Raw genomic sequence first — 24,025 nt, 5'->3', positions numbered from 1 at the left:
GCTTTTATTAACCGCCTACTGTATGACAGATGTTCCGTGTATAGAACCTTGATGAACTTATGAAAGGCGTAGTGGTATTGCCATTATCGTCTTGTCTTAGGGTTGGGGAAACTGAGGCACAGGAGGGGCAGTGAGTGATGGAGGCTGGAGAGGAATCATACCAAGTACTCAGGCATTCAGCGCCAGACTTGGCACTGGGGTCTTGCTCAGAATGGAGCAGCATCACAGGGCAGGGTCTGCAGAACCCCACCATGCCTACAGTGGCAAGTATAGCCTCACTGTGGGCCGAGCATGTGGCCAGGAGGGGAGGGGACATCTATGCAGACCGCCTCTTGTTTGGAGCAGTCAGACTCCGTGTGGACAGCGGCGGCTGGTCACAGCCTGGCGCTGTCAGGCATTGTCACTCACAGGGGGATGGCATTTTTCTCCTGCCTGACATCCATCCTGAGCTCTGAGGGAACAGTTCCCTGATAGGTGTGGCTCACGGTCAGCCTTCCTGTCGAAGGAATTCACGAGATGTGCCGTGCGTAGCCTCAGACCATTTTGCCAGGAGCCTGCACCAGCCAGAGCTGATTTGGGAGCTGGCCAGAGGAATTGAGGCCCTGCGTCTGGCACCTCAGGTGGGGCCTGAGGATCCTGGCAGGTTGGGGCTGATCTGAGAGGGCTGATGACAGGGAGAGAGGAACAGAAAGGCCAACAGTGAGCGTCCAAGACCTGGAGGTGTGCGGGCCTGGGTTCGCATCCCAGCTCTACCCTTGATGGTGTGTGACTTGGGTGAGTGAGTCACCTCTCTGAGCCTCAGTCCTTTGCCTGTAACCCCTTATGATTCTTGCCAATGGTCACTGAGAACACAGACTCTGCAGTTTCCAGAGGGAGTCACTCCCAATTCCCATAGGGGCCCCTCCACCAAGTCACAGCAGCTCCCTGAGACTCAATGTCCTCGGCTGCAAACTGGGCTGTGGCGGCGCCCTCCCATAGGTTGATGTCGTTCTTTTTTTCTTTTTGGTACTGGGAATCGAACTCTGGACCTTGTGCATGCCAGGCAGGCGCTTATGCCACTGAGCTATGTTCCTGGCCCATGATATCATTCTTGTCCCCAGAGATACTCTGCAATGTCTAGAGACACTTACGGTTGTCATGACTACAGCAGGGAGAATGATGCCTACGTCTCCTGCAAAAAGCCCAGGATACAGCTAAATACCCTACAGTGCCCAGGGGAGGCCTCCTCGTCCTTCCCCGGCAGAGACTGTCCAGTCCCAAGTGTCATTAGTGCCCAGGCTGAGAGTCCCTAAGCCACTGTGAACCATTGAGCTTGGTTCTAATAGTACTCAAAACATGGCAGTAAAGTCTGAATCCAAAAGTCCTGGCATATTTATTCATTCAACAAACAGGTATACGGCACCTACCACACGGCCATGCTGTTCTGGGTGCTGAGCTCCGGTGCAGAGCTGCAAGGAGTTCCCTCTCTAGGGGACAGCACAGATTGACAGGCAGATGGGGAAACAAAGGGTGGGCAGGGCTGGGCAGAGAATCAGAAAGGACATGAGTGAGAGACTCCAGGCTGGGCCATGAGGAGGTCTCTGTGGGATGGCCACAGCGAACTGAGATGCAGGTGACGAGGAGCCAGCCAGGGCCTTCCTGGTACCTGCTGTCCTGGTATCTGGTACCCCAGCTCTGGGGAGGAAACCGAAGCTTTCGTCCTGATCCCCAAGGTGTGAAACTCCTGTCCATATGGCTGGCGTCAGGCTGCCAAAGTGATGTCAGCCCCTAGCCCATTCGCAACGTTCCTGTGTCTTTAGCAGTGGGCTCCCACACACGGGAGCAAGCCGTGCCCGGCTGAGCAGGAAAGGTGTTGGGGAAGGGAAGAGCAAATGCAGGGGCCCGGAGGCCAGACTGAGCTGGTGTGTTCTGGGAACAAAGATGGGAGGGGGACGTGGGGCTGGGGCTGGGGCTGAGGGTCAGAGGGGAGGTGATGTGGGTGGGTGGGTGGCTGGGGCCAGGCTGCTCAAGGCAGGCAGGAATCCTGTCCAGGGGAGGGAGTTGTGCAGAGGGAGGATGAACGCTGGCCTACATAGTAGATGTACAATTAGCAGTGGCTCCTTGGAGCCCATAGTGTCGGAGAAAATGTCTGTTTTCCTGCCCTGTGGTCTGGTCCCTTTTGAGAGGTGAAAATGCTTTCCTGATGGTTTGGAGCACCAGGTTACAGGAGGGGATATCCCTGTTACCCCCCAGGATGGGGCTCAGCCTGCTGCAGGTGTGTGTGTGTGTGTGTGTGTGTGTGTGTGTGTGTGTGTGTGTGTGATGTTTATCTTCTCCCTGAGCTGGGCAGACCACAATTTCTGGCCTGGTTCAGGAGGCTCTGTTTCTTTTTTCCCTAAGCACCATTCTGCAGGCTTGGTCAAGGTCACCATGACAGGAAAGCACAAGCCGGCTGAGGCCAGCCCGAGGGAGCGTCAGGGCTGGGTCTCCTGGTGATCAGGACAGGCTTCTGCCTCCTGGAAACTCTTCTCTCACTTTCTTCCAGGACTCTCTGAGTGGCAAAGGATACATAACAGGCTGTGGTTATTGAGTACCCATCCCCCCAACCCCTTAGTTCACAGGTGAAAAAACTGAGGCTCAAGGAGGCAGAGTTGGCTCCCCGAGGCCACCCAGCTGTGGATGGGGGGCAGAATGGATGCATTCCTGGGTCTGTCTGAGGCTATGCTCAAAACTGCTGAGCACCCTGGCAGGGAAAGACAGGTATTTCGTGCACCCACAGGTGCGTGAAAGAAAAATGGACCCAGGTCCCATCCCTCCTGGCATTTACTAAGTTGGGCCCTTGGCTACTGGAGTCTTCGTGCATTTCCCACAGGTGAAGGGGCAGCAGCCAGAACCCCAGGTCTGGGGGTGACAGCATGGTGTGATTAGGGCGGGTATCCTGGTGTCTGTCTAGGATTCCAGTGAGCAAGGGCCTCTTTGTGTGTCCAGGTGCACAGGTGCCTCTCTCTCCTGGTCTTGGGTTGAGTGGCCTTGGCAGCCTATAGAGAGAGATGAGGGTTTCCCCCTGAGAGGCTGGGCTGGGGTCCCTACTCACCTCTGCCAAGCAAGCACAGAAGGCTGGGGCCCTGAGCATAAGACTCTTCCCCCCAGCTGTGCCTGCCTCCTCTCCTTTCATATCCTGAGCTGCTGGTCCTGACTAGCTCCTCCCTACACTGTGGCCTGAGACACACCCCCGTGCCCCCAGGCAAGGCTTGTTACAGATGTCAGGGACACCCTGGCTGAGGTGGGATTTCCCATTGGCCATGGGACCTCTGGCTATTGGAGTTGGCTTTCATGCCCTGGAGTGTGGGAGGAGGGCAGTGCAGGATGCTTGGGCTGCAGCCTCCTGCTGGACCCACCATGGTCACCTCCTAAGCCTCAATTTTTCTGTCTGTTTTTGGGTGAAACAGGGTGCGGTAATAGAGATAATGAGCGCCACTCAGCTCGGTGGCTGGTACATCACAGATGTCACTGAGCGTTGGCAAATACGCACATGCTGTCCTGGGCAGGAGGAGTCAGGAACCTACCAGGGTGAGGCAGGGTAGCGGGAGGTGGAGGAGCCGGTGTCCCTGCCCTTGACAGGATAGCTGTCTCCCCAGTGGGCAGCGGGGTGTGTCTGCAGCTTTGGGGTGCATCTCAGGTGCTAGGCAGGGCAGAGCCAGTGGGCGCCGTGCTCGACAGAAACCCCTAGATGGACAGTTTTGAGTGCAAGTCGGTGAGAGAATGGCTCTGAGAGAAGATTATGCATTTCCCCAAACTCTCTCTGGATCCATGTATCTATCCATCCTTTTTGTGTAGGGGTTGGAAAATCAGCCCCTTCTACTGTAAGAAAACTTTGCAGAAACACCATGACAATGATGCTAATTATAGTTAAAGACATAGATGGCGGCGTGTTGTCCTCAGACAGGGATGAGCCAAACCACGTGTAGCCCTTTAAACAACGCCTGGCCAGTCGGAAGCCCTAAGAGCCGTTCCCTGCCGTTTGTCATCTGTCCGGGTCACCAAGGCAGGACAGGAAAGATGTTTCCTCGGGGCTTTTCTTCTCACTTCTCCTCGAATCCATACCGTGGTGAACAAGCACGTCGGACTGGAGGCTTTTTCTTGGTTTTGCTTTTGGAAAAAACAAACAAACACACAAACAAACAAACCACTCTTCTGATTCATTCTCCACCTCCGGCATCCATTTATGGTTTAATCAAACAAAGGCGGGGCAGCCGAGAGGCCGGAGGACGAAGATTGCCCATAGAGAGTGGACATACTCACATCTCTTCCTTGCGTGCTAAGGATCTGGGTGAAAACTTTTTCCACGCCCATCCATTCCTCAGGACAGAAAAATATCTCGCTGTGCTTTCCCAGGTGTTTGCGGCGCCCTCTACCCCCGCCACCTCCCTGCTTCTTTCTCCTTCTCTCCTTTTCATTCCTGGAACGATCATCCAGCTGGTTCCTTTGGGCTTCTCCACATGTCCTGCCCCAAACAAAAACCATTCTTAACCCCAGATGACCGGGCCTGCAATCTTTTTGTGTGGTATGTGGCTTCGGCCTGGGTTTCTGTGTGGGGGGCATGCTTCCAAATTTATATTCTGGCGTGCCAGCTTCAGAGGGTGCGGGGGAAGCCACCTCAGGAAGGGGGAAAGCCCAGAATCAGTAGATTTCAAGCACGAAGAGAGGGAGGGGGCGGGACGACAAGGGGGTGAAATGCGGATTCTGGGTCAGGCCAGCACCTTCTCTCCCCATCCCTGCCTCACTCTTGTTAGCGTCCTGGTGGACGTTGGGTTTTACTCTGTATTCTATTTGGTTATTATTATTTTTTAATGAGGTCAGGCTGAAGATCCATCTGCCTGGGCCTGCCTAGGTTTGAAGGCAATTAAGCTGGAGACTAACCTCTTAATTAGGGTTTCCCTGCCTAAATCTCATTTGATAAATTCCTTATCATCCTTGGCTTTAGCTATAGCGCATCCCCAAGATGGGATGGACCCCGCCCCTCCACTGCCCCAAGCCAATCCCTCCAGGGAGGCTGCCCCGCTTTACAAACTGGGCTCTTCCAGCTAGAGCCTCCCCCAGGAAGGGCAAGGAGAGAGACCCCTTTCAGGGTTAATTAATCAGAAAATGTAGCCGTGCCTGGTGATTCCGGAGAACTTGTCTGCCACCTTTTAATTCTCCTGTTCCCCCTTCTGCCTCCTTTCTAGGTCTTTCTTTAAAAAAAAAAGTTTTTTTTTGGGTGAACTGAACCCTGCTAAAGGAAATCTGTAGCCCACACTGCTTCCCCACCGCTCCCCTCCCTGCCCCCCTGTTTGTGTGTGTGCACCGTTCCAGTTTTTTCCTTCCCTTTTTTAAATGCAAGTGCAGCAGGGAGTGGAAATGTCAGGGGTCAGGCTTCAGGCAGCAGGAACAGGGGCAGCCTCAGCTGCTGCCTGTCCCCTCTGGAGAGACCAGAGCGGCCTTAACCCTTTGGAGCCCAGCCCCTGCTTGCAGGCTCAGGGCCACAGGCCCTGCTTCTTAACGGTAGTCTGGGACATTGTCCTTTCTAGTGGCCAGAACGCCCTCAGAACGCCCAGCTGGGCTTTTTGTCTCCACACGCTCCATGTACCAAGTGCTGAAGGTACTGGGGACTAGGGTTGAGAGACCCGTTGCTTGGATGTGGTGCTGGAGGGCAGTCCTGGCCACACCCACTGCTTTATCCCATCAGCATCCCAGGAGACTTACGGGTGGGGAGACCGAGGCTCAGGGGTGATGACAGGCTCTGCCTCCCAGCTGATAACAGGTAGGGGTGCAGTTGGGGTGCGTTCTTTCCTGTACTGAACACTTGGTTTCTGCCTACCAGAGGCCCTCAGAATCCAGGGAGAGGAGAAGCTGGGCTCAATGTCGCTTCTGGACTCTGAGGCCATCCTGTGGCCGCTGAAATGGCAGCCAAGCCGTGGGTGTGCTAGCGCGTCACCCACCGCACCCTTGCGCCCTTGACAAACTGGTGACTGAGTGGGGTGCAGAGAAGGAGAGGGCCTGCCCGAGGGCTCACACGTGGCAAAGCTGGCTCTGCTTCCTGTGCTTTCTTCCCCTGGGGCCGGGCTGCCCCTGGTTTGCGGACAAGATGGGTCTGTGGCAGTAGGGAAAAAGGCCACAAGCTCAGGTCTCATGGCCGCTTGTTTTCTTGTCACCTATGGAGTGACCCAAGGGCAGCGTAAGTTGGATGGTCTAAAATGAGGCTCAGGAGAGGGCATGTGACTGCGGCATTGCCCAGGTGACAGGGGACAGGTCGGTCCCTAGCAGGCTGCTTTGGCATAGAGGTCCTGTGTAATTGTCAGACATGTTGTTCCTGGGCCTCCGTTTCCTTATCTTTGAGTAAGGACAGTGGCAGTGTCCACCTGTGAGTGCTTGGGGCACTGAACCCTGCTTGTACCCAAAGCTTTATGGTCATTGACTTGTGCAGGGTAAACTTGAATCATTGCTGTTATTCTTTATTCTTAGTGGTGGAACTAAAACATACAGGTACCAGCCAGGGTCCCAGAGGAAGAAGCTCTGTTATGGTCAGCACCTGTGTGGATGGCCAGGGATATAGGGTCCCCAGTGAGAGCCAGAAGCCCATGGGTTGGGCTTCTGAACTGAAGCTGTGTGACCCTGGCCAAGTGACCTCACCTCTCTGTGCTCCAGTGCTGGGAGCTAATGCCAGCTTCCTCGGTCAGCCAGAGGTCTGAGTCTGGACCAGAGTCTGTGGTGGAGGCAGGGAGGGCCTTTTCACGGCTTTGTCCTCAACTGAGCAGTGGCTTTGGGATCTGCCCTGATGGCTGGGCCTCAGGTTCCTCATCTGGAAGGGGGATGCTGTGGTACAGCTCAGAGGAAGCCATGTGCCCAGAACGTTTGCAGCCTCCATGAAGGCTGTGCAGAAGCCGTGGATTGTTATTAGACTATTAGAAAGTGGGATGGGTGCTCTAGAGTGGGGGACGTCTGCGCTCAGGGGAGGCAACGCTCTTGGCAGCTCCAGGAGTGTCCTGGGCTTCCTGTTCTGCAATTACAGGACCAACAAGGTGCTTGGGGGCTGGGCCTGAATTCCGGCTCCCTCTTCTGTGTTGTCTGGAGTGGGTCATATTGTGTCTATCTGCCTTAGTTTCCCCTTCTGTAAAATGGGCACCGCAGAGTTCCCCCTTCCTGGAGGAATCAGGAGGACTCAGAGAAGCGAGGGCCAGCCAGGCCCTCAGGACCTGCCTTGGCATCCATCAAGCTGGTAACCACAAGGCCCAGGCGCCTGGAAAGGTCTGGAGCTGCCTCCCGGCAGAACTTGAGTTCTCCCTCGCTGGCCCACGGCCTCCCTTCTTCCCTCGACCTGAAACCAAAGCCCAGCATCTGCTTCCCCAGGAGCTGCTTAATATTCTGCCGCAGTAAAGTGAACTCATTGGAGCCACCCGAAAACAGCTGAATGAGCCCCCCGGCGCCCAGCGGCCTTTCAGAGCAGCTCAGGGCCCCCCTCGGGCCTCGGGAGGCTGGCGCTGGCAGCCGCGGTGGGGGAGGGGCCTCTTTTTCTTCTTGGTGTCTTGGGGGCCTGCGCCCCCAAATGGGGCTCCTGGAGGGCCAGGTGGGGGGCCGGAGCCTGGGGAGGGGCGGCCTGGGCTCCCCAGCCTGTGCAGAGCCTCGTTCGTGCTTCTTGGCTCGGAGGCTCTGTGTGGGGGCCTCCCCGCGCAGCTGAGAAAGCAGGGCCTTCCCCAAAGCCTGAGCCTGCCGGCCCACCCCAGCCTCTGACGGGCCCCGTGAAGGGAGGCAGGAAGCCCGGCGGCTGCGGCCCTACCCTGCGTCAGTGACCGAGGGCAGTGGTGGCGACCGGAAGGTGGATGTGGATGGTGACGGTGACAGTGGTGACGGTGGTATGGGGGAGAGAGAGATGGGAGAGACCAGGGCGAGGGCAGCGCAGCAGTGAGCGCTTCCTAGTACCCAGGACCATGCCAAGGGTGTTGTCTGTGCTCCCGCGGACTCCTCGGAACCACAGGGGAAGCCCGCTGGGCCTATTCCCGTCGACGGGTGAGAAACTGAGGCCCAGCCAGGAGGTGAGCAGCTCGGCCACGCTCAGCTAGGAGGAGGCCAAGCAGGGCTTCCCTGCAGCTGGCCCGTGCCCTTGCCTCCATGGACAGGCCTCTGTGCCTGCAGGGTCGTCTCGGGGTCAGGTGCGAGGTGGCGCCCTGGAGCACCAGCACAGGCATACAGGCGGTGCCGCCTAAGTGCCTGCGTTCTCACTGCCGGATGACTTCGTAGCAGCCGTGGCCGGCCCGCTCTGGCCGCAGCTCAGGGCCCTGTCCCTTCTCTCCCACCCCCACACTCCTGGGTGCCTCGAGTCTACTCCGGCTCCCTGGAAAGGCAGATGGCACCAGAGTGCTCCCAGGTAGGAGTCGGATTAATTTCATGTAATTATCCATGATAAAATTAAATATTACCTGCAATTAGTCTTGGGCAATTTCTCTGCCGAGATGTGGCGAGGCAGCAGGGTGAAGGCAGCTGAGTTGGTACCCCCTGGCCGGGGTGCAGGGCCTGTCAGGGCTGGGTGTGCCCTACCTGGAGTCCCCATCACTGGGCCTGCAACCCACAGCAGTGATTTCTCCCTGGACACAGAGCTCCCGAGAGAGGGTCAGGCAGGTGGATGGATGTGACAGCCCCTTTCCTCACCCTTATTTTATATCTGAGGGGCCCAGCAAATAGGACTGGGCTTAGATTTCTCAGCAGGTGGCTTTAAGCGTGTACTGGGTCACACCCTGTCTAGAAGATCCTAAATCTCTATCTCCAGCAGTGCAATCCCAGGTTTAGCGTTTCCTCGCCAAGGTTCCAATCCCAGCAACATTGTTTTCCTGCCCTGGGGCTTTGGGTAAATCACTTCTTTGGGAGCCTCTGTTTTCCTACTCTGTGAAATGGGGGTAATTTTAATCATTCCACAAGTTAACCCAAGGGTTGGCCCTTTTTCTCTAAAGGACCTGATGGTAAGTATTTTTGGCTTTGCAGACCCTGAGGTCTCTATCACTAGCACAGCTTGGCCCTCCTCACCCAGCCAAGGCCACCATATGCCAGCAAATGGGTGTGGCTGTGTTCTGATTCAACTTCACGTATGGACACTGAAGTTTGGATTTCATGAAATTTTCATTTGTCATGAAATAGCCTCCTTTTTATTTTTTTTCCACCATTACAAAATGTAAAATAAAGATTTTTAGCTCTTGCTCTGCAAGAAAATCCCTCAAACCCCCAAACCAGATGGTGGACTGGATTTAGACTGCGGGCTGTAGTTTGCTGACCCTCCCTCCCACTTCCTCATCAAAATGCCTTTTATGGGTTTATTTAAGGGTAAATTAACACAGGTTTGTGCTGTGAAGTTGATTGTGATGACCATCCCTTTCGATGGCTTACGCCAGTGTCTTTACATTTGTTGGCGTATTCTCTGACCAAGTCAGGACAGTTAGTTCCAGTGCAGGGAGGCCAAGACACAGAGAGGGAAAGTGCTTTGTTCAAGGTCACATAGCTGGGAAAAGGCAGGAGTGGGGCTGAACCCACACAGTTCCCTGGATCCTGTGAAGCAGTTTATGTGTTGTGAAGCATGCTGGCCTGGGACCTGTATCCCTTCCTCCCTGAGCCTGGCTTCCTCCCCCTGGGAATGATTGTTCTTCAGCTGCCTTTCTATAGACTGGATTCTCTGATGCTGGGTGCTCGCTGGGTTGCAGGTGATGAGAATCTCTCTTTATCCTCCTGGTTCTGAAGTCCAGGCTAAGGCAGGCATATGGTGATGGGTGCTCGTAATCCCCGCTACGTGGGAGGCAGGAGGACTGCAAGTTGAAGACCAGCCTTGGAAATTTAGGTTCTGTCTCAAAATCAAATAAAATGGCTGGATGTGCAGCTCAGTGGTGGAGCACTTGCCTAGCATGTGCCAGTGCTGCGGCGGGGGTTGGTGGTGGCGGTGGATGACTTGCATGGCCTTGTGGCTTAGGATCAGGGGAACAAGTGCTTGCTGGTCAGAGGGTACTTGAGTCAGGGATGCTGCAAGATGCGGATACGGATCACACCCCCTGGCTTAGGGTATGGGCTTTGCAATTACCCATTTTGGGTTAGGACTGTCATTTAGTGACAGTGTGACCTTGGGCAGGTCCCCTTATGTCTTCACATCTCCCTTTACTCATTGTCTGGGAAATGAGGAGAATAATACATACATTATAGAGTGTCATAAGAACAAAGGAAGCCACAGCAAAACAGCCTGGGGCTGGCCATGTAGCAGATGATCAATACATGGGCATCATTGTTATCATCATCATCATTTTTAGGTTTTCAGTCATTGAATTTCCAGGCCTCTTTTCTAAAGACTGTAGATTTCAACCATCCAGAGGTTTAAGGCAGAGGTCTGATGGGGAGATAGGAAACAGGAAGTGTGAGTTTTAATCCTGGCTTGGCCTTAATCTATCAACCGACCTTGGGCAGGTCACTTTATTTCACTGGGCTTCAGTTCCTCCTTTGTAATTGCACTAGAGGAGATTACAGAGTCAGTGTTGAGTGCTGATCTGGATTGATTAGTCCTGGCTGCCTGTAGCACTGTGTTGAGAGAGTCTGAGGCTGGCTGGATCCGGTAGGAGGCATGCTACAATTGATTAGCAATGCCTGCTGTGGGTGCAAGAAAGAAAATATGCTCTGCTGAGCATTTCATGTGTTTGATAATTCTAGAAAGAATCCTTTGTGGCTCCTCCCCAGCCCCACATCTCAACCTATGGAACCTTCCTATTTGAAAATGATAGAGGTTGTCTTTTTAAGGAAAACTGGTTGTCTTGGCAGCCATTCACGCAGATTGAGAGAAACTGGAGGGCATTGTCTACGCTGTCCCGTAGAACTTGCTGCAGTGATGGGCATGTCCTCTTGCTACCCTATCCAGTACACAGCCCTTGGCCACAGGTAGTTGCCAAACACTTGAAATATAGCTACTTGAGAGTGAGGAATTGATTTTAAAATTCCATTTCATTTAAAAATATAAAAGCTACCTGTGCTGGTGGCTACCTGATTGGAAATCACAGTTGTGGACTTGCAAGGACCTGGAGCTTGCAAGAGCTCCCTTGGTCATCAGTCATCGGTCATCAACTAGTGATGCCCCAGGAACTCTGGGCAGGTCCTTGGTAAGAACCTGTTGCCTGGCAACAGAGACAAGCAGCCTCTTGTAGCTCCACCCTCAGGAACCACCTCTGCCAACGTGCTCAGTGGGTGGGCTCTGCACAGGAAGGGGACGCTTTTCTCTTCTGCACTGCTCACCTCTGTGGGTAGGGGCCTGGACTAGATCTCGCCCCTCAGAGGACAGGTTTGCTGGGCTGTCATCCTACTCCGGCCCCAGGAAACAGGCGGATGAGCCAGTGCACAGTGGGCAGGCCACGAAAGAAGGCAGGGTGATGGGCATTTAGGACAGAGGGAAGCAATACTTTATCCTTTCCTTTCCTCCCTTCTCCTTTCTGTCCTCTCCTCTGTCTCTGTCTCTGTCTCTTTGTGGTGTGGGTCAAAAGTGGAAGAGGCTTTGGAAACTGACCCATCTAGATCTTGCCCTAGCTGCTCCCTTGCTGTGAGGTATTATTGGGCCAATCACTGTACTTCTCTGAATCTGTGTCTACCCCTTCCTCTGAAGGCAAGATTCCATGTGTGAAACGTTTAGGAGGCGAGTTCCTTTCCCTGGAAGAGATTCAGTTAAATTACCCTCCAGGGCTCTAACACCTGCCGCTCCCAACAACAACATCAAGACAGAAACCAAGCCACGATGCCCCATCCAGTACCCCTCCTCCCTCCAGGAGAGGGTGTCAGGGCAGTGGAGGGTCAGTTACCAGGCGCTTCTGCCTGGAGTCCCCTCAAAACTCACCTCAGACCCTATCCCCGTAGGCTGGTCTCAGGCTGGGGAAGCTGACGGCTGGGGTCAGCCTCCCCATGCAGGAAGAATGGGCTGGCACTTGTCCGCTGATGCCGGGGACAGATGTGTTGTGCTGTCCATTTTAAAGACATCTTCATCTTAGAGTTTCTTCACCCACCAGCAGGGGCTCAATGGGGAGGAGCCTACCTGCCAAACCTGCAGGCCGGGCTGTTGGCTGGTTGGGGCTCAGGAAAGGGAGTGGGTGTCCTCCCCGGCCCCAGTCAGCTTGGGGAGGGGCAGTAGGCAGCCCTGCCGGCGAAGCCCTTGTGTAACTGCTCCCAGAAAGCCCTGGGAAGCTCCTTCTCAGGTTTGTCTGCAGGCCCAGGGGTTGTGCTTTGGGTCTTCCTCCCTCCTCCTTCTTTAGAGGTTGCTCCTGTCCCCAGGAACCGATGCAGTCAGCACACACAGGCGGAAGACTTACTGTGTGCTGGGCATCAGGCCCACAGTGGTGAATGCAAGCGGTGAGGCCCTCAGTTCATGGAGCTCAAGTTCTTGGGCTTGTGGGAAGCACAGGGCCATCATGAGGAAGTCGTCATGAAGTGTTACAGTACAGGGGGCGCGGAGCCCACTGAGGGCCTGGGGCGGCTTCTAAGGAGGAGGATGTGATGAGTTAGCCAGGTGAAGGGAGGAGGGACAGTGGTGGCCAGGTGTAGGGGACAGGGGTGGCCATGGCGCTGCCCCTCGGTGATGGCGGCATACTGGGAGCTCCAAGATGAGGCGGGCACCTGGCACCGGCTGGGGCTGAGCTAGTCACGCTTCCGCCCGAGTTACCCTCCTCTGGCCTCAGTTTCCCCAGTGTACAGCCCCGCCCAGCCCTGTCTTTTACGGTCTGGTTCTGCTTTTTTCTGAAGACCCAAGGGACAAGGGGCTGTGACCTCTGCCAGGGAGGAGAGGCTCGGGATCTTTATACTGCCTCTTCACCCCAGAGACATAAGCCAAATACAGAACCTCCTGCTGCGAGGTGGAGCGTGGGAGTTGCAGCCTGTGTCGGGAGGTGAGGCTGGGGCTGACTTACTCACTCACCCCACGCAGGGCCTGCCTCTCCCGCGCTCTCCCTCCCTGCAGCCAGAGCCCACACCCCCCCTTCCCAGGTCCACGCTAGCCACAAGAAGGGTGGTGCAGGCCTAGCGGGCGATCGGATTGGTGCCACTCGATCCATCCCCCACCCAAAGAGAGATTAGCAAGCACCTCCCAGCAGTCCACAGTGTGATTTGGGGATGGGAACAGCCACTTGGTGGCCTGTTCAAGTCACCGAGTCACAGTCCTGGCAGGCAGCTCTCCTGCCACGGACAAAGTGGATGGCAGCACAGAGAGGACAAGTGGTGTACCTGAGGTCACACAGCCGGCTTTGGGCAGAGCCAGACCCTGGTTTCCTGGAGTGGGAGAGCAGAGCCCAGCCTGGAGGAGAATCAAGTTGGGGACTGTTTGTGGCAGGCCACTCTTTTCCTGGAGGAACCCTCTGGAGGTGAGAGCCAAGGATGGGTATGCCAAACACAGGTACCCCAAGGGCTTTGTGCCCCACTGCAATGATGTAATCATCCAGCTCTTTCTAAGCCCACAGTCGCTTCCACTGCCCCACCCATCCTGTCACTCTCCTCCAGGCCAGGCAGACACCAGGGGCTGGTTAAACTAACACAGGCGCTGGACTCACACAGACTCAGAGTCCAATCCATTTCTGCCAACTGTCAGCTGTGTGGTGGGGCTTTGGCTCCCGACGGAGGAGTAAGGAGGGTGAATGAGGTAGATCTGCCGGCTAGAGCATCAGAGGCCCAGGCTCTGCCCTCTGTCTGCTCAGGCCTGTCTGTGTCCACTTTGCCCCTCACCCTGGCCTTTGCAGTGTACTGCTTCCCACCCTGTGGCTGGTCTGCCCTGCCCGCACCCCACTCCAGAAGCTCCTGGGGCTGGCATCTTTGTCCTCTGTCCTAACGAGGTGGCCTTGCTGTGCATTGGAGAACCTACCCTTTTCTTCTTGAATCTAGGGCTGCTCTGCTGCTGACCTATGTCCCCAGCTGCCTTTTTATTTTGAGACAGGGTCTCACTAAATTGCCCAAGTTGAGCTTAAACTTGGGACCCTCCTGCCTCAGCCTCTCAAGTAGCTGGAAATACAAGTGTGCACAACTGCCTCTGACCTATTTCTTATTTTATTGCCTTTGTGGACACACCTTGGGATGATTTCTTACTTTTCCTACTTTTATAACAATCACCTGCCCACGACCTCATCTAACATTGTATCGCTTTTTAAGTAGGAGAGCGGGAAGGTTTTCTCTATCTCCCAAGAAGGAAGACTGGAACCTCAGTGAACAATAAGGATAATTCTGAATCCCTGAGGGCCACGTTGCGAGTCCAGCAGATCCAGAGCATAGATTGAGTGCCCACTGGGTGCCTGGCCACTACTTTATACTGCTGTGAACTTGGACAACTGATATCACCTCTGTTAGAGGTGGCTCAGCACTTTCTCTACACAAGGGCCACTAACAAATGTTTTGGGGTTATGGTTTGTACAATTTGATGGTAAGTTTTATGTGTCAACTTGATCAGGCCCTGGGGTGTCCAGATATTTGGTGGGCTATTGCTTTTCTGGAGAACACTGAGCAATACCACCAGCGTCTGTTGTAACTCCATGGAAACAGCCACAGACAACATCTAAACACATGCACGTGGTTGTGTTCCCATAAAACTTTATTTGCAGGTATGGGGGTGCGGGGCAGAGTGTGGCTGTGGTCTGCTGACCTGGCAGTTCTGCACCTGTGACTAGAAGCTGCCCGGGGTTACGGCGAGGATTAGTGAGAGTGAGAGGATGAACTGGGTTGGGTATCACTGCCGTTGTGACTATTCTGGAATGTCACTCTGTCCTCTGGGTGTATGACCTCATCTTGCAGCAAACAGGAACACAGGGGCTAATGACGGACCCTTAGCCCTCTGCTTCCTGTGCGGTGACATGCGATGCGCCTTCCCACTTCCTCGGGCCTCAGCTTCCCCACACGTAGCCTCAGAGAGGACTCACTGATGTGGGGCATGGTGATCACATCCACCGTGTGGAGGGGAGGTGGAGGCACAGGTGTCCCTTGGAGGGGTCACGGTCTGAGATGTGGCGGGGCTCCTTAGGAACTGAGCTGGGTTTCTTGAGTTATAGCTGTGACTCAGAAGCAGCCCTATTAGATCAGAGCTTTCTTGGGGTGCCGTTCTGGGGCGTGGAGATAAAGGGGACTCTGATCTCCCTACTGGTTTAGAGGACCTTGTGCGTTTCTAGGTCAGGGGCCCTGTGCCCAGGCCAGAATGAGTGAGGTGGAGGCCTCTTAGTCATTTTGAGATTCCTGATACACTGCCCCCCGCTCGAAAGCCTTCCATGGCTCCTCATTGCTAGCAAGAGCAAGACCCATACTCCTTCGCCCTCTGGGAGATCTTTCTAGGTCCCCAGCTTCCTCGCCAGGACCCCAAACACAGGTGGTCTTTTGCTTTGCTTGGCAGGTAACAGCTCTCAGCCAGACTGGGGGCTCTGGGGGATAGGCCTGAGCGGGGGTCACCTCCCAGGGCCCAGCACCCATGTGGTGCATTCGTTCCTGGCCACACCTTCAGTCCGCCCGGCCCCGTGGCCCCGCCTGTGGACTTCCAAGGCCAGGGAGGCCTGGCAGCAGCAGGGTGCTGAGTGGCCCTTGGGGACCGGAACTTCCGTTCCGTCTTTGCGGCGAGAATGATGGAAACTGCTGTTCAGAGGAGGGAGTGGAGACTCGGAGAGCTGAGGCGGCTGACTGTGGGTCGCACAGCCCAGCAGGGTCGGGGCGGGCGTGTGTCTCAGAGTGTGACTGTCCCTGTGAAGTCCTTCCTTGGGGACAGTGATTCTCTGGGAACCTAGACACGTAGCAAGCTGTTTGCCGTCCCCGTGCACTCCGAGAAGGAAGCAGACCCTTGCATGGGGGCAGACGGCCCCGGAGCTCTGTGCTGGACATGGGCCCTTTGCAATCTTGCTTTCTGAGGCTCGGATTCGTGGCTGAATGTCCCCTTGCCCCCAAGAGCTGAAAGTTGGGCTTCTAAAGGAATGTGTGTATTTTTCTTATTTAATAAAAATAAGTATTTGTTGAGCATCTCACCCCAGGCCAGCCCACATGCTGGGAGCTCAGGGAAAGGTCAAGTTGTCCCAGTTCACTTGTAGGATGCTGGGGCTCAGAGAGGTACGGCATCTTGCCTAAGGCCAGGCAGCACGCTGGTCTGACACCACAGAGCGAATCATAGCAAGAGAAGGGGGAGCGCCGGGCGGGAGACAGGGTTCTCAGTAGCACCGTGAGCTAGGCAGTGGGAGTACTCAATACCCACGGAGCATGAAGCTTGCAATATTGCTGCATCCCTGCTCCTGTGAAAAGGACACAGTCTCCGTCCCCATTTCCCTGGCGAGGAAACTGAGGCACAGGGGAGTTAATGTTTCTGTGCAGCCCCCTCCCATCGAATGCTCCCTTGCTGGCTATCAGAGGGAAGGTGCAGGCTGGGGAGGGGGTGTCACTCCTCCTACCCCCAAGCTGTCACGTCTCAGCAGCAGCGGGTCAGGAGTGGCCGGGGGACATGCAGGCTGCAGCTGTCACAGGTCACTGGCCTCGCTCACGGCTGGAGGCTACAGGATGAGAGGCCACTCCGCAGCGCTCAGCCTGGTCTGAGGAGCCTGCCGGTCCCTCCGCCCACCCTGTGGACTGTGGCCCTGGCACCCACCCATGCCCTGCAGGGCGGAGACGGTCCCTAGCATGGGTCTGTCCCTGTGCCTGGCCCTGCCCCCAGCTCCGCGCGGCCGCTCAGCCCGTGCCCTTGGTGCTTTTCCTCCTTGAGCCCCTGGCCAGCTCTCAATCTAGATGACAGCTGCCCTCAGCCAAGTCAGCTCGCATTAACTTCCCAGGTTGCCGGGGCCTGGCGCACACTGCCCCACCCTCCCTGTCATCGCGGCCCTGGCTCCCCCGCCCCCCCGGACCCCTGGCTGTCAGTGCGGGCTCCTGTGGAGCCCAGCAGGAGCCCAGCAGTGTGCAAGGGCAGAGGGACCCTGCTGAGCCGTGTGCTGCCTCCGCCAGAGGGGCTGGTGTATGGCTGGAGCGCCTAGGCCACGGCCATGGAGCAGTGCAGACCGGACAGCAACTGTTGTTCCCAGCTGCTTTGTCACCCAGGATAATTCTCATCCCATTGTGAGCCTTAGGGTCTTTTTCCAAAGAGTGAGGACAGTGTTGACCAGAGAGGGAAGGGAGAAGAAATAAGGGGGAAAGAGCGAAGGGGAGAAAGGATTCAAGACATGGAAAGACGGAGGAAAAGGGCTGGCTGTGGTGGCACGACCTGTAATCCCGGCACTATGGGATGCTGAGGCAGGAGGGCCACAGGTTTGAATCCCGCCTGGGCAGTGCAGTGACTTAGTGATATCCTGTCTCAAAGAAGAGAACAAAGGCTGAGGACGTAGTTTGATGGGAGAGTACCCCCAGGTTCAATCTTCAGAACTGGAAACAGAAAGAAAAATGGAGAACAAGAGGCAAACCCAGTGCTTGGGGGGCTGAGGCAGGAGCACGGCAAGTGTGAGGGCCGCCTGGGCCATGTAGCAAGACTCTGTCTCAAGATAAGCAAATAGCAAAACCAGAACCAAAAAGAAAAACAGAGTCAGGGGGAGAGGAAGGGAGAGAGAGAGGATGGGTAGAGAGTTGGGAAGATGGGGAGAGAGAGTGAGATAGAAGGAGAGAGAGGTTGCTAAGGAGGTGGGAGGGAGGAGGAGTGAAGTACCTGCCCGCGACTTTCAGGGTTTGGCCGGGGACATCTTCCTTTCTTATGTGATTTTGACAAAGTCACACACAGCCACCGGGCAGCCCTGTGACCATGGGCCAGAGCACTGCCTCCCGGAGCTGGTGGGGGCAGAGCTGAGATACAAATGACCCCGGTGAGATGGGAGCCCAGGTCTCTGACTGAGTTGGGGCTGCAGGGAGCGGGGAAGGGAGGCTGCAGCAGGACCTCTGTTTCCCCACCTGGTGGGTGGCCATGTGGATACTCGCTCTGCTGCCTGATACCCGGCTGAGGTCCACTCTTCCTGTGCCTGAGCTCAGAGTGCATGAGGCCCTGGGCTCCGTCCCCCTGCTGGAGGCCAGGCAGCTGAGCTGGGGTCCTCTGTGGAAGGGTTCCAGTTGGGTTCGGGGGCCACCTGCGTAGGGGTCGGGTCCACGGTGAGCTTCCTTGGAGGAGCTGGGGTGTGGCTCTGCCAGAGCGCTTGCTCAGTATGTTGCATCCCCAGTACCCCAAACAAACACAGTGCCTCATGACATCTGCGACATCACTTCCCCTGGGCGGGACTCCCTACCCTGCGACTTCCAACTGCGCTGAGAGCTGGTGCAGTTTCCTGAGCACCCACCCTACGCCAGGCCCCACGGATCCAGTGTTGCCCTACGGCACTGGGTAGAGTCCTCCCCCATTTCCCAGAGGGGAAAACAGAGGCTGGGGAGGAAAGGTGACTGGACACCCAAGGTTGGCCTGCAGAGCAGAATGCCCCAGACCAAAGTACAGACCTGGTCATCTGCTCTAAAACCCCAGGGTGTTTGCATCTGGAAGCCCTCAGAGAGGCACCCTGGCTCTAACTCCTGCTGTACCCGCACCAGAGGCCAGGCTTCCCATCGCAGCTGGCTAGCGGGGGGTGTGTGTGCCAGCAGGGGTCGAATAGCTTGAATAGGGGGTGTCCAGTAGCATTGGCAGCAGCCAGGTAGGATGGGGGAGTGAGCAGGGGTGAGGGGGGGTGCTTCAGACCGAGCAAACAGCAAAAATGAACATGTAGAGGTGGTAAGGGTCAGGGCTTTGTTGAAAGACTGCACAGCTGGGACACCAAGAATGGGAAAGAAACTGGGAACTGAGGCCAGCGCCCCACGGCGGAGGTGGAAGAGGAGGCCCTGCAAAGCTGGGGACTTTATCCTGGGGGCAGGCTAAAGCCATGGAAGGTTTAAGCCACAGAGAGGTCCACTCTGGTTGGTGCTTTGGGACGCTCTCCCAGCTCACAGAGGAAAATGGAAGCATTAGGCAGTGGTCAGTGGGGACCTGGACCAAGGTGGGGTAATGGGGCAGGAGAAAGCAGGTGGACTGTGGAGGCAACTTCTTCCCTTGCTGGTACTTGGGGTGACTCTGGGGCATGGGGACGAGTGATCAGCCCGTCAGGATGCCCAGGCCTGGCGTGGGTGGGACTGGTCCATCCCGTCTTGTAGACAGGCAGCGGGACCTTCAAGGTTGGGGGTCACGGGCGTGCCTGTGTGTCTAGGGAGTTCCAGGAATCTGTGGCTGCAGGATGAAGGCCCCAGAGGAGGGGGCCCAGCCCTGTGGCTGCCCAGCCTGCCTCAGCGACAGGCCCAGCAGCCCAGCCCCCCGCAGAGTGGCAGCGCAGAAACCAGCATCTCTCCCCTCACCCCTCCTGAGCCCAAGTGCAGCAGAAGCCGCAATACATCTGCCTCTGCGGGGCTGCGGCAGGGGAGCCAGAGAGAGCGCCTCTACTGTGTTCTGGGGCCCACACTGCCTCTTACATAAGCTCCGGGTTAAAAATACTCTGGGAGTTCTCACTCACCTGCTCTGCTCCAGGGGAGCCCCCCCCACACACAGCCAGGGAAACTGCCCCATGGCTTGGAGCTGGCATTTGGTGGTTCTGACTCCATGTTTGCTCCCTGTCCGGGAGCTGTGAGTGTCAGAGCCTCGGACCTTTCCCAGGGTTTCCTTTAAGCAGCCAGGAGGCAGGTTGCTTCCTGTTCCCACGTTCCCACTTGGGTCAGTCCCAGGTACACTGTGCCCTCTTCCAGTCCTGCTCCGTGGCCAGCGTGGGTGGGAGTGCACCACATGACCCGAGCGCCACACGCGTCCGCGTCCGTCCCCTTATCCTCCCATGGCCTCCTCCACCGCCATCCCATTATTTCCCTGGAACTCAGGTTCTGAGCACTGCAGCTGTGTGCACAGAAGTCCCTCACCTTGCTGATGGCAGCCGCCCCCTTGGCTGGACCATGTAAGAGCGACTGCACGTACCCGTGCGGCTGTGCTTCGGGCACGTGCGCCCTGTTCTGTCTTCCCTGCAGTGGAGTCCTCTGTCCTCGTGTGGACTGACAGGTGCGTGGGACACAATCTGCTGCAGCTCTTTCGGTAGCAGAGGGGAAACAGGAGGGGGCTCTGACCTTGATGGCGTGATTTGAAGTTGGCTGGCAAAAATGACCCCGCCGAAAGCTATGGCGTTACAGAAGGGGGTGGCGGTGTGATGTCCCCCGGTGATGGATGCGGGAAAAACTGGGGAGGGTCTTCGGGAGAACAGAAAGGGTGTCTGGTCCTGGCCCTTGGTCAGGGCTGTGGGACATCAAGTGGCCAGTGCTGGGCAACAGATGGCTTTAAAACTGTCCAGCAGTCCTCCGTGCTGCGCAGCCATACACACACCTGCTCTCCAGGAACCGCAGCAGGCCCTTCCTCTCAGGCCCCTGTGTGGCCGAGTCAAGTGAGGTGTTATATATTTGAGACCAGGGTATGCTCTGGGACTGACCCCACACATATGGTGGCCTCAAACTTGCGATCTTTCTGCCTCAGCCCCCCACCCTCACCCTGCCCCATAGCTGGGATCTCAGGTCATTGAACCTAGTAGCTCTTTCTCTTTCATGTGCCCCCAAGCTGCTCTGAGCAAGGCCTGTCAGGAATCCCTGTCTCCTAAAACTGACCTGCAAGTTATAGATGAGGAGACTGAGGCTGTAAGACAGAAGCCTGCTGCACAGGCCTGGGCCATCCAGGAACCGACCTGGGACTGACCAGCTGGGAATCCTGGGCTGAAAGGAGGGAGCCAACCTGGCCCTGGGGCCTCAGTTTCCCCACCTGTTAAATGGGGATGGGAGTCACATTGTAGTCAGTGCGTGCTCTGCTGAGCACCTGCTGTATACCAGCCCACCTGTGACTCTGCAACCGTAGCCTGGCAGAGGCCGGCAACCCCCGAGGGAAGGCCATGCACCCGAGGTGTCTGCTGGCCCTGAGTAACACCAGGGCCCTAACCCCCCGGCTTGGTGAGTGGGTGGTGTTGTCTCTGGGTGCTGGAGTGGGGGCTCTGGCATGCCAATGCCCTGAGGCCTAGGGACAGATAGCGTCTTCCTGGCTGGTACAGGTTGGGGCTTGCGGCAGCTTCCATAGGCTTGATTTATCAGCAGCGGCCCTGCAGCCTGGGGAAGCCACCATCCCAGGGCCTGCTGGGTCCCCCGGTTGGAATGAATCGGATGAGGGGATGAGTTCAGTCATGCTTGGTTGTCAAGGATCGAAACAAAATGTTCTGTCTTCAAAATATTCCCTGTGGATACCAGAGGTGGCTGCATTCTCTCTGGGCCCTAGGTGCTCCTGCCGAAGCGGGGAGAAGGGTCACCAGGGTGCCGGGCTTGCTGGGCATGGAGTTAGATCACACGCAGAGATGTTCTGTTGCGTGCCTGGCACGACCTCTTGCAATCCAGCTGAGTCAGAGGAGCACTGTGTCTGGGACTGGGGTGCATCTTGTTTAGCAGGGGGCTGTGACTCAGTGGGCGGGGGGGGGGGAACAGCTCTGGGCCATTTGACCCTTGGGGTCAATCTGTAAGCATCACTGAGCTAACCTGGCTGCCCAGCCTCCTTTGTCCTGGAAGTGTGTTCAGGAAATTCCAGCCCCTTTCACCTTCCGGGTGTTTGCAGCCACAGAGCAAAGGAACCCGGGCGCAGGAGCTCAGACCTGGTCTTTTCCAGGCTTCTGCAAAGGGCTCCTGCCTGCTGGGCCCCTGTTTCCTCAGCGTGGGCACAGGCATTGCTATCTGTGTGTTTCCTGAGGTGATGTGTGTGAGGCAAAGGCGAGAACCCGCTTTCCAAAACTCTCTCTGGTAGATGCTATCCCCAGCCCTGAACTAGATTTTGCAGTGCTTGGGATAAAACTCTTTTTGCTGCTTTCAGCAGCCAGGTGCTGCTGGGAGCCAGACAAGTGTGGGCTTAGATGCGCAGGTGTGGGGGCTGCTCGCTGGGACTGCTGCAATCCGGGGCTTGCTGGGTGCTGGGCAACCCTGCACCCAGTGCCTCCACCTTCCAAGGTCCCTGCTCCTGGGAGTCCCTGACTGTGGTTTCATCACTACCAACCAGGTCTGCCACCCTGGGATCGGGGCCTCAGGTTCCCTGTCTGTGAAAGTGGGCGGAAATGCCAGTGTCATGGGCAGGAAGTGCCCCCCCAGGGCCTAGAAAGGGGGCCTCTGGGGGCCTCGATGTGGCTGCAAGGATCCCTGGCCCCCAGACCATCCAGATCCTGGGATGAGGCCTCCCAATCCAGGCTGTGGACGGCTCCACCCTACCCAGCAGGCAACTGAGGTTCAGGGAGGGTCACACAGCCTGGGACCTGTGACTCTGCTCTGGCCCCAAAGTGACCCTGCCCGCTGGCATCACCACTCCAGGCCATGCCTGGCCTATTGTAGGCCCACTCTAAGGGCTTACGAATGAATGGATGAGGGGAGGAAGAGGGGCTCCCTGGAGGGCGAGGGTGGGAAGAGCTGCTGGGCTCACTGTGTTCTGGGCAGGTGGGCAGTGGAATTTAGTGTTGGGGTGTGGAAGCTCGATCCCTGCACCAATTTCATTTCCAATGAGGCAGCAAAGCACCACCAGCCTATATCTAAACCATGTGAACCAGCGTGAACTTGGATGGGTTACTTGCCCTTTCTGAGAAAGGGGAATAATAAAATAGCTGGTGGTCGCTCGGCAGGGGGTCCTTCCAAATGACTGCTTCTTTCCCTTCTTAGCCGTAACTCCCACTTCTGGTGCTTGTCTGGCCCGGTCCTCAGTACCTCTCGTGCAGCAGCGGGGACTGGGGCTTGGTGCTGCTCTGTAGGGAGCTTGGCCTCGGTCTTTACTGCCCGGAGCACCGCACTCCGTGCTGTGAGACGCCTTTTGCACAGGAGGGGCCTTGCTGACTGGGCACGTGACAGGACGCTGTGTGCCTGGCAGACGTCCCCATTTCTAGAGGGAATGAGAGCCGCAAGCAGTGCCCCAGGGCTCCTCCCTTCCCCTGCACCCTCCAGACACCTCTCCTTGGGGGGCAGAGGGGGCAGGGACAGGAGGGACAGGAGAGTGGGGAAGCACAGGCATCGGATCCCTGCTTGCCCCTCCCTGTGTTGCTCTGGGTGCCCCCATCTGCCTGCTCCCCCGGGACAGTGCCGCCCGTTTTCTCCTGTGCCCTAGGGCAGCTCGTTTTCCCTCCTGGCTCTCAGTGTTCTCTTAGCTACAGAGGAGCAGCTTGGCAGTGTCGAAGGAAATTCCCAGGACATGGTGGCCCTCAGCAGACATCTGTCCGGAGGATGACGAGAAAATGAGCTGTGTTTTAGACACGGACAGTCCTCTCCTTCACGCTTTCACTGCATCTGGTGAACTCCTACATACCCTTTGAGGCCCAATTTAGATGCCCCTCCTCCAGGAAACCTTCCTAAGTTACCTCATGTCCAGTCAATCTTTTGGGAATGCTAGACCATCAGAAATGACTGAATCCATCTATCCTACCCAACTCTCCTACTTTCCAAGAGGGAAACTGCGACCCAGTGGGCGAGAGAGGATTCCCTTGCCTGAGGCCCCTCAGCCAAGCCAGAGGTGACCAGCGGCCTCCCAGCCAAACATCTCTAGAGCCTTGCCTGACCATCCGCGTAGCCATGAAAAGAGGGCATGGTGCCGCCTCCGTTCCCGTCCTCTGCTGGCCTGGCCTCACCAAGGCCGCCCAGAGCCCAGCCTGCCACTAATTCTTCTCTTCCTTCTTTCTCTGCAGCCCACGACCTCCCGGCAAGCAAGGCCTCGGCCCCCCAGCCCGGCAGCCACTTGCAGTGCCTGTCCGTCCACTGCACCGATGACGTGGGTGAGGCCAAGGCCCGCGCCTCCGTGCCCACCTGGCGGTCCCTGCACTCCGACATCTCCAACAGATTCGGGACATTTGTGGCCGCCCTGACTTGAACGACAAGAGACACCCCTCCCCTGCCAGGCCCTCTCTCCCTCTCCTTCCCTCCCCCTGCCCCCACCCTGCTGTTAATTTGAAAGGGCCACTATTGCTGAGTGGATGATTTTCTTTTCTCTTTCTTTCTTTCTTTCTTTCTTTCTTTCTTTCTTTCTTTCTTTCTTTCTTTCTTTCTTTCTTTTTTT

At 56.5% G+C, this 24,025-nt stretch overlaps 1 protein-coding gene across 1 annotated transcript in view; it reads left to right on the top strand.

Moving 5' to 3' along the window:
* Mn1 (meningioma (disrupted in balanced translocation) 1) overlaps window positions 1–24,005 on the top strand; it is a 41,765-nt gene extending 17,760 nt beyond the window's left edge. Inside the window, exon 2 of the mRNA XM_005396159.2 lies at window positions 23,658–24,005. Coding sequence (XP_005396216.1) covers window positions 23,658–23,839 — 182 coding nt within the window. The 3' untranslated portion in view covers window positions 23,840–24,005. The remainder of the gene's footprint in view (window positions 1–23,657) is intronic.
* Window positions 24,006–24,025: the final 20 nt, after the last annotated feature.

The sequence above is a fragment of the Chinchilla lanigera genome, unplaced genomic scaffold, assembly GCF_000276665.1.
Source record: "Chinchilla lanigera isolate Chin_1 unplaced genomic scaffold, ChiLan1.0 scaffold00054, whole genome shotgun sequence".
Lineage (NCBI taxonomy): Eukaryota > Metazoa > Chordata > Mammalia > Rodentia > Chinchillidae > Chinchilla > Chinchilla lanigera.
Note: the sequence above shows the minus strand (reverse complement) of the source record. Positions and strands in the feature narration are given on the sequence as shown.